Below are 15,950 nucleotides of genomic sequence, written 5' to 3'. Positions count from 1 at the left end.
GAAAAAGATGTCATTAAAACATTTTTTGTGCAATCCACAAGGGGAAGAGCCATGGGCCAGAAGCAAGCAGAAACCCGTTGTGTGAATTTGTGCAAGTCAGTTAACCTTTTTCTCTCCTTTTGATTGACTGTACAATCTTGATCATCTTGTTGATTTTCTTGCATAAAATGCTTTGAAATCCACGCATAACGGGCATCGTAAAAATATAATTGGATAGGAGTAACGTCATTTTTTTTTAGGCTGCTTAAGCTACGCAGCACTGTCTTTGAGCACTTTGAAAAGCTGACTTGACTGACAAATCCCGAAGGAAAGCATGTTTACTAAAAGCCTTCACCTTGCTTTGCAGTTCTAGTGGAAGAACAAAAATTAACGGCGGGGTGTAAGAACGAGGGTGGTAGCTAAAGCTTGCTTTAGTGGGAGGTAATTTGTAACAGGCGGTTTCCTCTGAACGCGAGTTGCACGCTACACGTGGTGCTCCTGCGCACCGGGGCCGCGCGGCGTCTGCAGCCAGGCCAGGAGCAGGGGCCGTGCCAGCAGCTCGCTGACAGACCTCGCTCACCCCGGGACCCTTCCCGGGCGGCGGCGGCGGCGGCGGCCGAACGAGGAGTTACCGGGGCAGACCCGGCGGCGGCGGCCGGCCCGGCCCGGGGCGGGCCTCGCTGCCGCCAGCGCCTCGCCGGCACCAGGGGGCGCTGCCGGCGGCGGCCCCGGCCGCCGCGGAAGGCGCCGCCCAGGGCGGGGAGCGCTGCCGGGGCTGCCCGGGCGCCGCCTGATCGGAAAAGCGGCGCGGCCGCGGCGGGGAGCGGCGGTGCGCCCGCCGGCGGCAGGGGCGGCGGCGAGCCGCGGCGGGGCCGGCGGCGCGGGGCGCCCGCGCGGGCGGGGGGGAGAGGGAGGAGCGGGGTCCTCGGCGGGCCCGGGTGAGGTCACTCTTTGTGGCTGCAGTTGGCAAGATGGCGCCGGTGCTGGTGGAGAAGAAGCTGCTGGGGCCGGACGGGCCCGGCGGCGCCGAGCTCCCCAGCGAGGAGGAGGAGGGGCAGAACCTCTGGTGAGGGAGTGAGGGGGGCGGCGGGGAGGGCGCCTGCCGGGCCGCGGCTGCTCTCGGCCGTCCCGTGCCTCTCGCGACGGGGCTCTCGCTGCTCCGCCGAGCCGCCTCAGCCCTCCCGCGGCGGGCGTGAGCCCCTGCCTCTGCCGGGCTGGAGCGGAGCAGTGCGGGGGCCCCCCCCCGGGGCCGGGGCGGGGGCGGCGGTGGGCGCCGGCCGCGGGGCCGCGCTCGGGCCCCGCTGACAGGAGCGGCGGGTGGCGGCGCCGCGGCGGGCGGCCGCCCGCGGCGGGGGCCGGCCCGCCCGGCGGCCGGGGCGGTGAGGAATGCTGCCCTTCCCGGCTCTGAGAGGGATCGTGGGGTGCGTGAGGGGAGCCCCGCACCCGCACGAATGAGGCCGGCATCGCTGCGAGGGTGCGGGAGAGCAGGTGTGCGGAGCCCGGAGAGATCCGGCTCTGTGGGACAGGCTCCAGGAGACTCCCATCTCTTGTGCCGTCGCTTATCTCCGAGTAGCGCTTTTGAAAATACTGATAACGGCAGGAAGAAAATCGTGCATAAAATACAGTAATGGATTGTGGGAAGAGTTAGTCATCAGTTGAAAAGTAATGTTTTGCGGTAAGGCGACCTCTTAAAAGAGAGAAAAACTTAAAATGTTACTGCACGTGTTTTAGAGATTATAAAAGCTTTTCTCAAAAAGGTGGCATAGTTTTGGTCTTATTTTAAAATGAACGTAAATCTTTGACTGTAACATCATATCTAGTTTGTAAATAGAATGAATGTAACCGGATTGGTCCGTGCACATCTGCTGAGCTCATCAGTGCTGTCAAATGGGCAATGTGTGGGTTGCGTTTGTGTGTGCGCGTGCATATGTGTGCACATGCGTGTGCATGTCAGTCCACCGAGAATGATGCTGTTTTTCTAGGTCCTCGATACTGAGTGAAGTTTCTACCCGGTCAAGATCTAAACTGCCAGCGGGCAAGAATATTCTTGTTTTTGGTAAGTAACATATGCAAGCAGTTGGGTGTTTTTTTTTCTTTTGTAGAAACAAAGTGCGTTTAAAACAATGACGAAACAATGACGTGAACAAACAGATACAGTAGTCTGTTAAAATTAGGTTATGTAATATGATCTATGGTATTACTGTCTTCAGGCCGATAGATTTACTTTCTTTTTGGTTTCTGCTGTTAGATTTAGAACGTATATTTAAACAAATGGAATGTAATAGAGAACAATTAAGTGCTTTGTTCTTATTGTCATGGTATAAGTTGTTGGATTTAGCTGGAATACTTGAAAGAAAACAACAAATAAGTGTGGCCCAAAAACGTACAAGAATACTTCTGATTGCTTAAACGTGTTTTGAAAAATCTTTTCTATGAAGTTAAAATTAATTCTGAAAGTGTCTTTTTTTTTTTTTTTCCTGTAAAAACTTACTGGCAGGTGATGATGGTTCAGGGAAAACCACACTTATGGCTAAAATACAGGGAGCAGAGCATGGCAAGAAAGGAAGAGGGCTGGAATACTTGTATCTAAATATTCACGATGAAGACAGAGATGGTAAGTTCATTTCATATGTAATAGCTTTACTGTAATTAAGCAGCTGACATGCTTTTTTAATAACTGTGGTTTCATCAGTGTGTTTTGGGTTATGCCCAGGTAGCTGGTTCCAGCATTGCTCTGTACGTTTTAGAAGCCATATCAATTTCTTAAAAGTGAAAGGCATTTTACATTCAGTGTACATTCTTCCTCTTGCCCTTCTTACAGCTTGACCTGTGTATGAGAAGAAAGTACACTTGAGCAGCTCTTAGGATCCATTTACTTTTAGGGTAGATATATTTCCTGATGTTGACTTACTGGCAGATATATTGTCATTTGGTATGACTACTTGATAACTATAGAAAGTAAGTGATACGTTAATGAGAATTTAATTCTTAGTATGGATTTCTGAGTGTGAGTATTTTCTTGTGAGGGCTGTATGTAGAATTTTGGGTAACTAACTGAGGCGTTTTAGTAGAGTTGAATGAGTGAAGAACAGAACTTTAAGTCAGAATTAGTATTTCCTTTTCTCAAATTGGAGCTTTTCTCTTTTCCCTATTGTCTTTCTCCTTGTTGCTGTTGATGATTGCTCTACTATATGGAAGGAGGATGACAACAAGAGACCACTTAAAAGCAGATCTAATGATCAGAATACTCCTGGTTTTAGGAAGGTTAGGAACAGGGGGAGATGGGGAGTGAGTTCATCGTCCTTGTTTCTAAATCTGCCTCTGCCTGTCTCATTGTGGGCAAACTGCTGGACCTCTTTGTGTTAGTTTCCATCTTCAAAAATGGGGAATTTCAGTCTTCCTATTCTTGACTTCCTTCTGAGTTTTCAGTTGAGAAGAGGGAAGCAATGGTGGTGGTTCTTCCACGTTCCTGAAAACAAATGAACTAGGAAGATCCTGTAATGGTATTTTGAAAATGGAAATGGAAATGTACTGAAGGCTTGCACGAGTGATTAAGTACCATATGTGACTGGTTGTTATGGAGATTGGTCTTGCGCTCACATGGTTGTAAACTGTCTTTGGATACTAAGTTAGGCACAATGAAATCATGAGTACATAGACTGTGTCTTCAGTGGCCACCTAATCTTGCAGTTCTAAAAAACTTTTGTCCTGTAATTTTAAGTGCTGAGCAATTCTCGGCTTCTTGAGGTTCTTGGTGTGCTTTCCCACCATGCACAGTCTTCTTCAGTACTGCATAAATACTTCAAGGGAAAAAAACCCCTATGATTAGGAGTGTTAAGACAGCCTGTGACACAGGCTTCTTGCAACATCAAAGGAGATGGTATTATAAGCAGGAAAATGTTTGGTGTGCTATTTTTCCTGGTGCTGACTATCAAACCTCAAGTATGTCCCTACTTTGGAAATGTTTTGGGGCTATTCCTGAGCATCTGGAAGTGATAAGTATTTGAGGTGGTTACAAGAAGCCTGTCATAAGAACTCAGGCAGCACTAGCAGGAAGAAAAGAGACCTTTTTGACTACCAGACTCAGCTGGAGAATTCAGGTCTTCATGCATCCCTTTAATGGATGTGTTAGGATCTAATAATACATGCCTTTTTCCTTTCTGTCTCATTAGTGTCATCAGCAAGCAAAATAAATAGCAAAGTGGGTCAGGACCTCCCAGCAGGCAAAGATAACACTCCTCCTTCTCTAGGACAGGTTTGGGTTTGTTTCTTTAAACTCTTTGCATGCTTTGTATGTATGTATGCTCAGACACAGATTTGGGAACAAAGCCTTTATAACTGACCCACAATTCTTGGAAGCCATAAAAAAACTTGAGATGGGCATTCAGGAGCTTACTACCACATATTCATTTTTGAGGGTATCTGCTTTTTATTATACCCCAACCTATTCAAGTCCAGCAAACTACAAGGATTTCCAGGGGTGTCAAATCAACACTGGTAACTGAAACTCTGTAGTGGAGTGAGATCTTTTCAACTTCTTTTCCAGGTGCGAGAAGATTTATTTGCCATCTTTGCCTTTTTCTTCTTTATTTCAGAAGAGTTTATTCTGTCCAGGAGAAATACTGTGGTCATAGTGCTGAGTCATTATCTACCTCCCACCTCCCTTTGGAAATCTTAAGGAAAATCTTCTGTGTTGCTTCTTATCCCCCCCATCCCCCTCCAAGGGATATTTGAATCTGGCTCCTCCTACATTTGAAGTAGAATTACTCTAGGTTGCTAGGTGCATATTTTAGTTTACAGTTACTTTTGTCTTTTCCTCAAAAGATCAGATCAGTGATTAAATTGTTTTTGTTTTTTTTTTTTAGGGAAGTAAACCAAATGTATAGAAAGCATCTCTTTTTTTTGAAGGATCCCTGTAGCTAATACAGGTGCCCACTAACTTTTTGGTTTTCACTGTCATCTGCTTGTTTCTTGGCAGTGGCTGATACCTAGCTTGGATGGCAAGATACACATCGCCACTGCCTTGGTAATTAGCTGGTTCAGTTCTGTTAGATGTTAGTTGTTCAATGTAACGCGCAGTACTTTGGCCCCTAGGTCTCAGGATAACTTAGAATAAGTTCGCTACTGAATTTCTACCTGAGAAATCTCCTTCCTAGGGTACTACCCCAAATTCTGCCTAGGGTAAGGCATTTGTTTAAGAAGAGGTTTGGGAATGCCTGAGAAGCAATCCTGAAAGAGAGGATTCTCCTAGATCATTAGCCCCAGGTACCATATCCTTGGAGCATATGGGTGCTTCTGCATACATGACACCATAGTTCATCTGGATGAAAGCACACAGCACTAGCTGTAAAGTTAACTCAGAATATGAAATGACCTTGGAGCTCAGGTCCAAGAGTCCTCTGTTAGTGGTATTTTCCAGGTAGTGTGGCCAGTTTTAATTTTTTGCCTTTCTTTGTGATGAGCAGATGTTTTGTGTCTATGCTGGTTAGTCTGCTTTTAAGAGCTGAGAATCTTAATTCATAGGAGGTAGAAGAGAGGCTCTGCATAATTTCCTTAGAGGATGTGTGTTTTTAGAGTAGCTTTCAGAGTCTCTTGCAGTGATGGGGCAGAGTTAAAGCGAGGATGTACAGCAAGACAAACTACATCGACTAGTTTAGTAGCGGTACTGTATGGGTTAGCTGGCAATTACAAACATCACAGAGAACTTTCAGTTGAACGGCCTAAGATTACAAATGCAATACAGTTGTCCTGACTGTGCCAAATGTGCCAGTGAAGTAGAGCCATTCCGTTGTTGCGTTCTTACTTGTAACAAAATCAGGTAGTCTTGTTTTTTTGCCTCGGGTTTGGACTGGCCTCAGTCATGTCATATATGCATATTCCAGTTGAACTGGTTGTTCCAGATTGAGCCAAGTGCTGCTGGTACACTGGTTTCTAATGGGAAAATTGTCTTTTTGTCCACATCTTTGAAGTAGTTCTCTCGACAGTTATTTTTGCCTGTTTTGCTTCTCTTCAGAGCTTGGACAAGGGATATCTAATTACCACTGATACCTTCTGAATAAATGCAGGAGATGTAGTTGCACTTCACAGAATCAACCATCTGCAGTAAAATTCATCAAAGCTGGAAAATCTTCGTCCTGGCTAAAGGGATAATGAAGTATTGACAGGATTTAGAAATCTAGTTTTAGCAGCTATTGTAATAGTCTTTAATATGTAGCACCTGCTTTTCCAACAGGATCTGGTAATTGTTTGCTCTGTTTTGGTGTCTGATGTCATAACCATTATGAAAGGCCCAGTTAACATTCACATCATATGACTAACTAGGAGCTTGATGTGGTGCTGACAAAGTTGAATTTGCCATCAAGTCTTTGCCAAATTGTGAACAACCCCTACTGTGTTTATAAGTGTTTTATATTTGTAGTAAATGTAAATCCCAAGCCATACCTCTTTACTGTAAGAAAGGAGCAAAACCCTTCATTTTCATACGATGTTCTTTTTTTTTTTTTTTTTTTTTTTTGGAGTACATTTTAATGTGAGCGCTAGGCTTCCAGTCTCCCTAGCAGATTGATTTCATTTGAGTGATAGTTCCAACTGCATTCTAGTTCCAACTCTATTCTAGTTCTAGTCTGTATTCTGGATGTTAAGCAGAAACGAAATCCTTAAGTAGGACAAAGGTGTTTAGCAAACAAAACCTGTGTAACCTTTAGATACTGGCTTAAAAAAGTGACTTAGAAGCAGTGAATTAGGGTATTTATTAATTTTTATTATTTGCTAAGGTGTGAAAGTCTTTTCTGCAATCAAAGCACCACAGGAGAATCTATGAAAGTGCTGATAAGAGTTGCAAACTTTCATAGACTATAGGTAGACTTAAGTTAGGTTTTTAAAAATTCCATATTTGCTTCAAGGAAACAGTTGTGCATAGACATAGTTGATGTCTATTAATAACCTTGAACTCATAGAAAGCTCACAGGGTTTTTATTCACTGGTAGATGTCTGCTTTTTGGAATATACAAAGGATGCTTCTGGAATGCAGAGGATAACAGAGTCCTGCATAGATGTTTCATTTACTGTTGTGTAATAGTAAATGTGTTCACTTTATATCCTAGCTTCCTTTCTGTTTTTCTAAACCTTTACCAGACTTTCCCTCTGTCCTTGGAGGTCTTCCGACAGCTTTAGATTTATATGTTTAGTGTTGTGAGAATCCTGTGTGATATCGAGACAATTTCCTGAAGGGCGGGGGGGGGGGGGGGGGAAGGGGGAAAACAATTGATGAATATGCAAAGCTGCATTTCTTAGGTACACAACAATTATCATAACTGTTTACTGCAAAGGGTAGTTCTGAGATGCACAGTTGGAAGTAAGATCTTTAAGATAAAAGCATAACTGTTGGCCTATTTGTGTGAAGACTGATGTTTGAATGTCTTATGACAGCCTAACAGTACTTAAGTAGGAGCATAACAAATCCTAAATGAAGACTGCCCACGTATAGCATCTTGATGTAATCTGACTGTAACTTCGCTGTTCAGTAATTTTATCCAAGACCTGATTAGAGCGGTAGTATGTATATCTCTGTACTCTTTTCTCCTTCCAACTTCCTTAGTCAAGTTTCTGCCTTTTTCTAGAGCTGGTGTTTTTGATCCTTCTGGGTTCTTTCCTAGAGTAAAGTTATGATAACCACAGCAACTGGATTTATTTTGTGAGGTTAAAAGATTTGGAGTGCAGGGCAGGGAAAAATACAGTGAGACAGAGTAATTATGAAGCTCAGTAGCTGTTTTGAAAATCTGGGCTCCGCAGTGATTGTTTTGCTGATTCATGTATTTCAGAATTCACATATCTTGTATGGAATACTCGTGGAGACCCACTGTTCCCTCTGGACAGCTGTAGTAGTAGAATAGGGAATATTTTGGAAGAGGTACTAGGAAGAGTCTAGAAGATAGAAACAAATGGAGTTGTTCCTTTTCAGGAAGAAGTTCTGAGGATAATGTAATTTTTTTTTTTTTTTTAATTTGGACAGAATTGTTTGTTCAGAGTACCTGATACATGATTCCTGAATGATGCTTCATTTTCAGTTTCTTCTATTCTTGCCAAAGTTCATGTTTGGGCTAAAACTCCTCATGCCAGCTGTCTGTCCCAGCTGATTCCCCCTCCCCTTGCATTTCAACAAAAAAATGTCCAGTCAGTATCAAAACATTGGGAGGGGGTGGGAAACACAAAAACTAAAATTCCAAATTGTTTGTCCAGTACTCATTCTGTAAGGAGCCTACAAGTAGGAGCCAATGTTAAGTCAGTGTGAATTAAGAGCAGGTAGCACAACTTTAAAGTTTGGTAGGTTGTAAGTTTATTCTGTGTTTGCTCCTCCTACCTCTGTGCTAGAAACATAAGCTGCTTATTGCTTTTATCTTGTTTGCAGCTTATTTCTGTTGTGAGATGTCTTTAGTATGTTAAGCCAGCTTATGTGTTTGAGGGACACCTGAGGCTTCACTGCTGGACTGAGCTATAACCACCCCCTTTTGAACTTGGAGTTACATATGTGTCACATGTATTCTGGTTTTACTTGGAATACACATATTTCAAATTCAGGAATGTTGTGCAGTATCTAAAAACTGTTGCATCAGCTGCCCATGGTAAAAGCCAAAGAACAGAATTATTTTTTTTTTTAAATGAAAAAATTCTGAATGAACTAAAAAATCCTGTTAAATGAAAACATCTAGCAAATAATGTAGGCATTTACACATGTACCTGTCTTAAAAATAAACAGGCAAGATCTGCTGGTAGCTGGGCTTTGGTCTTCCATCTAACACTAATGTACTCATCTGTTTACTTGTAGTCTAGCAAAGCAAAAAGTTGGCATCTCTTGATTTACAACTGTACCTTTTCCTTTCAGATCATACTCGCTGTAACGTTTGGATTCTGGATGGAGACTTATACCATAAAGGGCTATTGAAGTTTGCAGTTTCTGCAGAATCCCTGCAAGACACCATTGTAGTCTTTGTTGCAGATATGTCTAGACCTTGGACTGTTATGGAATCTTTACAGAAATGGGCCAGTGTCTTGCAAGAACATATTGATAAGATGAAAATTCCTCCAGAAGAGATGAGAGACATGGAACAGAAGTGTAAGTCTTTGTGCATCCGTACATTCTTGTCTGTTTTTTCCTTTCTTTTTCCTTTTTCTTTTTCTTTTTCCTTTTTCTTTTTCTTTTTCCTTTTTCTTTTTCTTTTTCCTTTTTCTTTTTCTTTTTCCTTTTCCTTTTTCTTTTTCCTTTTTCTTTAACTAGCTCTTGCAGCTTTCTTTTGTAATGATAAATCTCTTCAGATTAGTGTTTTGAGAATGGGTTGAATAAGAATTACTTTGAAGTTATGATTACAACTCTCATTCAAATAGACTCTATTAGGCTTTAAAATTACTCTTCCAGTTTTGCTGTGCTAACAAAACATCAGGTGAATTAATGGTCTAATTCCCTTGCAGTAATGAGATTTTGACAATTTGATTTCTAAAAAAAGGCCAATTTAAAAAAAAAAACCTCCATACAGAATCACATTTTTAAAAATAGGACAAAATTCAGTAGCGAAGTGAGCTGTCTGCTTTCCTGTGGTATCTAAGCCAGGTCCCATTCCCATACCATGTTTGTCTTCCAGTAGGTCTCTTTGCCCTTGTTTTTCACAACGTTCAGACTGTGATCCTGGTACATCTAATTGTCTCTCATTACAGCCATTTGTACCCTGTGACTTTAGGAATGTTGTATAAATTAACTTTATTTTCTGGCATATCTGTGGCAGGAAAGAATCTGGCACTGGCAAACAGTCATTGCTGCAGTATTGTTTCCTGCAGCTTCTTTTCTTTCCTAAAATAGTTGTGAATGTTTCTGGAGAGTTTTTTCTGTTTTCGTATTGAATTACTCCAAAATAAATTTCTTCAGTGGAAAAGACCTTAGCAACATGGATTCCATTTCAGCTGAAGTATAGATTCACACTGATCCTTGCTGGTTGCTGCTTTTGTTCAGGGCTGGTGGCTAGCTCTACTGTAGTGTTTAAGCCTTGCAAATACTGTCTAGTAGTTTCCTTAGATTACACTGCTCCCTAAAGCGAACCTGTTTGGCCTGTGAGCATTCAGATGTATTTTGATAGCTGATATCCTTTCTGAATGTTAAATACTACTTTCCCAAAAGGCTAGTGCCTACAGCATACTAGCTAGAGTTTAAGCTTAGTGATTGAAACCACCTGGGTTTGATCACCAGGTTATTTAAAAAAAAAGGTAAAAATCTTTGAATTTTCAAGGGAAAAAGCTTTTTTTTTTTTTCTTTAATCTGTGAGAGATTTTTGGGGAATGGGAGATGGAAAGGCAGTTCTAGTCTCAGAATACAGCAGCTAACCCGATTTGCACTTTTCTGAGACGCACCAAATCTTAACGGCAATCCAAATAAATGTGGAGTTTGTGCACTTAAATTTTACTTTTGAAGAGAAATGTTTTCAGCCTTCTCTAAGAGTGTACTGTGTGGAGCCAGTTACAGCTATGGCAAAGCTTTAGCAACGTGTTTAGGGAACTTAGAAGACATTCGAGTAGTATTGTCTTAGAGATTTCTAAATTAAAGTATTGTAGAAATTCCTAGTTTGTCTTGCGCTTTAATAGAATCGAGGGAAGAGGAGAACTTGAGAGCTGTTTAATTCACATGCTTGCAGGACTCTGCTGCCATCCTATGGCTGAGCGGTGAACTTCGGTCCAATATCAGCATGCGGGTGAAACAGAGGCCTTAATGTTTCTACTCTGAAACTTCCATCTCACTCCTTTTCTCAGTCACTGTGTAGTACACTTGTGTCATCTCAAATACTTGTCTTCTGAGTTCTTGCAGGCTGTCCCTAAGGCCAGATGCATGCTCAAAACTTTGGCCACCATATCTTGTAATTCTCTTAACAGCAAATTGTGCTAAAAGAAATTCCTGTTGTAACTGTGGCTATATTAGCGTAACTGCTTAGACAATTCAGAGCGCACATGCCTGAAGAACGCCTTGTGACTACAGTCCATCAATAAAGCTACACCAGCAAAGTTTTCCGTACTAAAATCCTGCTGCATATGCTTCTTGAGATAAGCTGACACTTAGAAAATGGAGAATCACTGTGTTGCAATAGCCTGCATATGTAAGAACTGCAATAATAAAGTGCACATGTGAAGCAGGCAGTCAAAACCTAAAAACAGGGTGCAGAGTGAAGAGATGTCCTAAACTAATTCCAGTAAAGCCCCACTGCAGCATAATGCTACATGGATGTGTATGTTTCTTGACTTCACCTTAAAGAACCATTTCCCCTTACGCTTGCTTCTAGATATAAGCTGGGGCCTGTGGACCAAGCTGAATGTCCACAGTGCTTTCCCTAGCTATTGCACTCAGTACCAGTAACCAGCAGTTCTTGTTGACCATGGGGAAACATTTTCTAGTATTACCCCATTAGCATCCACTTTAAGTGCTGCTAGGTTGGTCTTTCTCCATTACCAAGATCTTATTACCAGTTTCCAGAAATCCTTTTGTTGGCTCACCATTCTCAATGGAATTGAACTTTGGACTGCTTGTCTTTTGCTTTCAAGGTTTTCACAGCCTTTCTCCACCCAGCCTTTTTGTCTTGTGTTTGCAATTTGAGATACTGACTCTTGGCTTTACTGGGTGGATGACGCTTGGCTCCATCTGGTATATGAGAAGCTTTCCTTTTGTGTTCAAGAGCTTCCAGAGTGGGAGGCAGGACACACACATATGGAAGCAACAGGCTGCCTTGAAAGAAATTGAATTATTCAGAGTATACCAAGAGCATTGTTTGTTTGCATTCACTCCTGTCACTGAGCTGCTCTGGTAGTTCCTTGCTAAAAGCTTGGCTAGTGCGGATTCAGATAAATTATGTCAGTTCAAATGTTCTAATTTAATTCAGGCTCGATTATGATAAATCATTGTTTAAATAACACATTTGAATAATTATTTCAGGGAAGATCTAAAATTTGCCTCCCTGTTTATGACAGCAAAGCAGAGAAGAGGACTGTCAAGAATCAAGAAATGCAGAAAGGAAGTATACTGGTAAAATGGCTATTATATTAATGTCCTCTGGAGCATTTGAAGCTAAAGACTTTTGAAACAAAATTACTTAATTTTCAGAAAAATACGTTGTGTCCCATTCAAGCTGAATTAGTTTCAGGTTCTCTGCCTTTTTTTTTTTTTTGGTGGTCTGACACATAGCTGAAAGAATTCTTATACTAAAAGATAAAAGAAACTTACTTTGCCCAGATATCTTTTGTCTAGGAATTCTTTTTGCAAGACTAAAATTTATGATCAGTAAAGATAGTGCACAAAAAAGCTAAAAGCTGCATGAATTGTGAAACTTAACAGAGTGTAGATATGGAACGATTGTCTCAGAAAAATTGTCTGTGTTTTTCTTGTTCTGCTGTTCATTGCTTTTGTGATCTATCTAGTTAAGTAAGTTGTAGTGTTTGTCTGCCATTTCTGTATTGCAGTTAAACAGTACTCCAAGACTGAGGATTTTATTGTTACTAGAACAATCAAACCTAAGAATAATTGTGGATTGCTTTCTTGGTGGTACATAAGTCAATTGCTCCTGTGACATGAATGATACATTTGTTCTTGTTATAGTTAGCTTTCAGTAGCTTGTGGGCCTTACTGATAGGTAGCAGAATATTAGATTTGTCAGATGAACAGTTGTTTTTCTGGCTTCCTATTTTATGTGCATCTTTTTATCTGTATTTCCTATTCAAAAAATATCTAAACCAAAGTAATTTCCCCTACTTCTTAATAAAGAAAACAGTTATTTCCAATATCATATAGAGTGTGATTCCTGAATATGAATTATGTGGAGGAGAAAATATTCATAGCTCACTAGAAAAATAGAAAAAAGAAAACATTTATACAAGCTGTTGGGCGCATGATGAACTTTATGTCCGTTAAAAGTTTGAGAGTGGAGATCAAGTGAGAAATAGATATGGGAGGTAAGGAAAAAGTATTAGATTGCTGTGTGACAAAGAAACGCTTTAACTGAAGTGAGCTTTACTAGCTGCTTAGATTGCAGTTTGTTTATAAGAGGTAGCCTGACAGCACTTGTGATACAGGTTTACTTGGATTTAACGAGACTAAATTTTGAATAGGAATGGGGGTTGAATGAGGGTCTCTAAGAAGTGTTTAAGAGCCTGTTGCTAACAGGCACTTAAACCAAGTCAGAAACAAGTGTGTCTGCATTCAAGGTACAGTAGTTAGAGGTTCTTAGTATAGCTTTTACCTTCTTTTAACTCTAAGAGTTACTTGTTGAGCAGATGCCCTTGTTAACTAAAGCACCATGTTTTCTATAGCATTTCTCAGTCTCTAGTCAGGGATTAATGCTAGACCATATGCATTATTAACAATCCACAACAAGAGCTCATCTCCACAGTGAAGTTTTTTTCTCCTTCCATGCATGGATCAGCCAGAGTGAGATATGGCCTTGTTGATTGCTGGGCTGTGATGCATGGTGTTTGCTACTGCTTACTCTTGCGGAGAGGGAAGAGTTGGGAATCTCAGCTCCCTAGATTATGGTCGTCATTCCCATTCAGCAGAAATTAATGAGGATGTGCCATCAGATTTCTGAAGTTTCAATGTTGCATTTGCTATTATTTGTATAGTAAAATTCTTGGGGTATCTTGAATAATGGTTTGTATCATGTTGTCAAGAGTCTTCTGTTTTCAAGAGAGGCTTTTCTTTCCCAAATTTGAGGGGTTTTATACTAATACATACCTCGGTAAAGAAAAGATGTTTCTGCTTTGATACGAACAAAACCTAGGAAACTAATATTGTCTGATTATAATGCTGTAGTAAATTGAGAGCAGTACTGTCAAATATTCTTTTACATCTGGTTAAGTCAGAGAGGCTTATCTGAATGATTGTAGTGGATGTAAATGGTATTGTCTTACCTGCTGTAATAAAACTGTCTTCAGTAGGGTTTTTCCTATCCTGAGCTAGGAGGAGTCTGAGTAATGAAATAAGTACTTTTTTTAAACCCTTCTCTAGTTAAATGCTCTGGAATTAATTTGCTTTCTATGAGATAGTCAGTAAACATACTTAATGTGCAGAATGTATAATGGAATTTTGATTGCCAGTTGCTGAACAGGAAACAGTACTAGAGGAAAGCATCTCTTTGAAAGCATTGTTGTTTCCTCTCCTCCAGAAGGCACTGTGTCCCCAAGTTGAAAAGCAACTGCGTTCAGATTTTTTTTTTTTATTTCCTTGGACTTTGGGATATATTGAATTGGTGATTAATGTGGGGGTTTTTTTTAGATTTTCTCTGGACTAGAGCTCTCTTGTTTTCTGCAGTAATCACACCATTTTATATTTCAAATAAAAATTGTAGCTTGTGCAGCTTGAACAGATGTATTTTTCTGATTTGTTCTTCCTTCCACATGCCCATTCTATTGCAGGAATGGTCCTTATTTTGAAAAGGTACAGTGACTTCATTTTGCAAGATTTGTATTACAAACTTTTCTGAGGTTTTACCACTTCCTAAACCTCAGAAATATCAGATGGCCTGCAGTACAGTAGCAGTTCCTTCCCTGTCACATGGATGGATGTACTGAACAACACTCTCTTTGTGACTGTGCTGGAGATTGGGAGCTTTTTCAAATTTTCCTTATTGTACATACAGTCAGCCTGCTCCCACCATTTCTAAAATAAAGATACCTTCGTGGGAGCAAATCATGGAGCTTTTGCTTCCCTCTTTCCTGAGGGCTCCTCGTGGCTGAGCAAGGAGGCTTCAGGTGGGATTGTCATGTCAGGGAGAACCCTGGGCCTTCGGGAAGTGCTGTGTCTGGGAGCAGACACATCCAGTAGGCAGATTTATCTGGTCTGTGGCTTTCATCCTGAAGACAGACATGAAAGCTGTAAGTTACAGCCCAGTTTTAATAAAGCATGCGTGGGATCACAGTGCGCTTCCAAAATGGTGTTAAAACCATTTTTTAGGCACTTCAGTATTTGATAGTATTCAATATTGTTGGAACACTCATCACTGCCATAAAATTAACACATTGAAAACACAGAAAGCCTCTAGTTTACTCTGGACTCCATTGTCGTTTTCCAAAATATGTAACTTGAGTCTCTTCAGATAACTTTTGGAAGTACTTGACTCTGTATTTATGCAGTGTATTTTTTATATTTTGGGCACGGGACTTCTGCAACAGAAATGTAGAGTAATACAAACTTAAATTGAGTAATAGTTTATAAGAAAGAGCGGCTGTTTCAGCTTGGTGTTTTCTGTGTCCATTTACATTTTCACCATGCTTTCTTCCAAAACGAGGTACCAATTGCATTGAGTACAGGCTATGTTACTAAACTACATTTATGTTTTCTGTGTCAACTCCCCTGTAATGAAATGCATTGAGATGAGAAATGTGCATTTGTGCATACTATAGCCCTTGCAGCTAGTTTTGAGTATTTGTAATGGCTCCAAATTGCACTTAATTTAGCTTGCTGTAGGTTCTGGTGGAGGAGAATTGTTGTGTTTGAAGTGCCAATAAGGCTTAAGCTTGCATTCTGATCTCATGTAGTGCCTCACTATAAAAGGAAAAAAAAAAGTTGAGATTTCTAGTTAGTCGTAGATTAATTTTGGTTTAAAAAGAAGAACTAGTTCCTTTGTTGTACCTTAAGAAGATCTCTCTCTTAATAGTTATAAAGGAGTTTCAAGAGTATGTAGAACCTGAAGAAGGCTACCAAGGATCACCGCAGAGAAGAGGCCCTTCTTGTGGCCAAGAGGATGAACATGTTTCTTTGCCACTTGGAGAAAATGTGCTGACTCACAACCTTGGTATTCCTGTGCTGGTAGTTTGTACAAAAGTGAGTTTTTAGTTCTGTTTGCTACTATGGAAAAGTTTAATTACTTTTCTTTTAGAACGCATGCTTTATACAGACATGCAAAATGAATTCTGGATTAATGGTAAAGGGATTTATTTTAAAAGTAAGCTTC

The 15,950-nt window shown here is 40.9% G+C and overlaps 1 protein-coding gene across 1 annotated transcript in view; it reads left to right on the top strand.

The window, feature by feature from the left end:
• Positions 1 to 862: 862 nt before the first annotated feature.
• Positions 863 to 15,950, top strand: part of DYNC1LI2 (dynein cytoplasmic 1 light intermediate chain 2) — a 28,593-nt gene continuing 13,505 nt past the window's right edge. Inside the window, exons 1-5 of the mRNA XM_069793432.1 lie at positions 863 to 1,045; positions 1,962 to 2,035; positions 2,477 to 2,593; positions 8,861 to 9,091; positions 15,654 to 15,820. Coding sequence (XP_069649533.1) covers positions 951 to 1,045; positions 1,962 to 2,035; positions 2,477 to 2,593; positions 8,861 to 9,091; positions 15,654 to 15,820 — 684 coding nt within the window. The 5' untranslated portion in view covers positions 863 to 950. The remainder of the gene's footprint in view (positions 1,046 to 1,961; positions 2,036 to 2,476; positions 2,594 to 8,860; positions 9,092 to 15,653; positions 15,821 to 15,950) is intronic.

This window comes from Haliaeetus albicilla, chromosome 10 (assembly GCF_947461875.1).
Source record: "Haliaeetus albicilla chromosome 10, bHalAlb1.1, whole genome shotgun sequence".
Classification (NCBI taxonomy): Eukaryota; Metazoa; Chordata; class Aves; order Accipitriformes; family Accipitridae; genus Haliaeetus; species Haliaeetus albicilla.
This window is presented reverse-complemented; position numbering and strand designations above follow the sequence as displayed.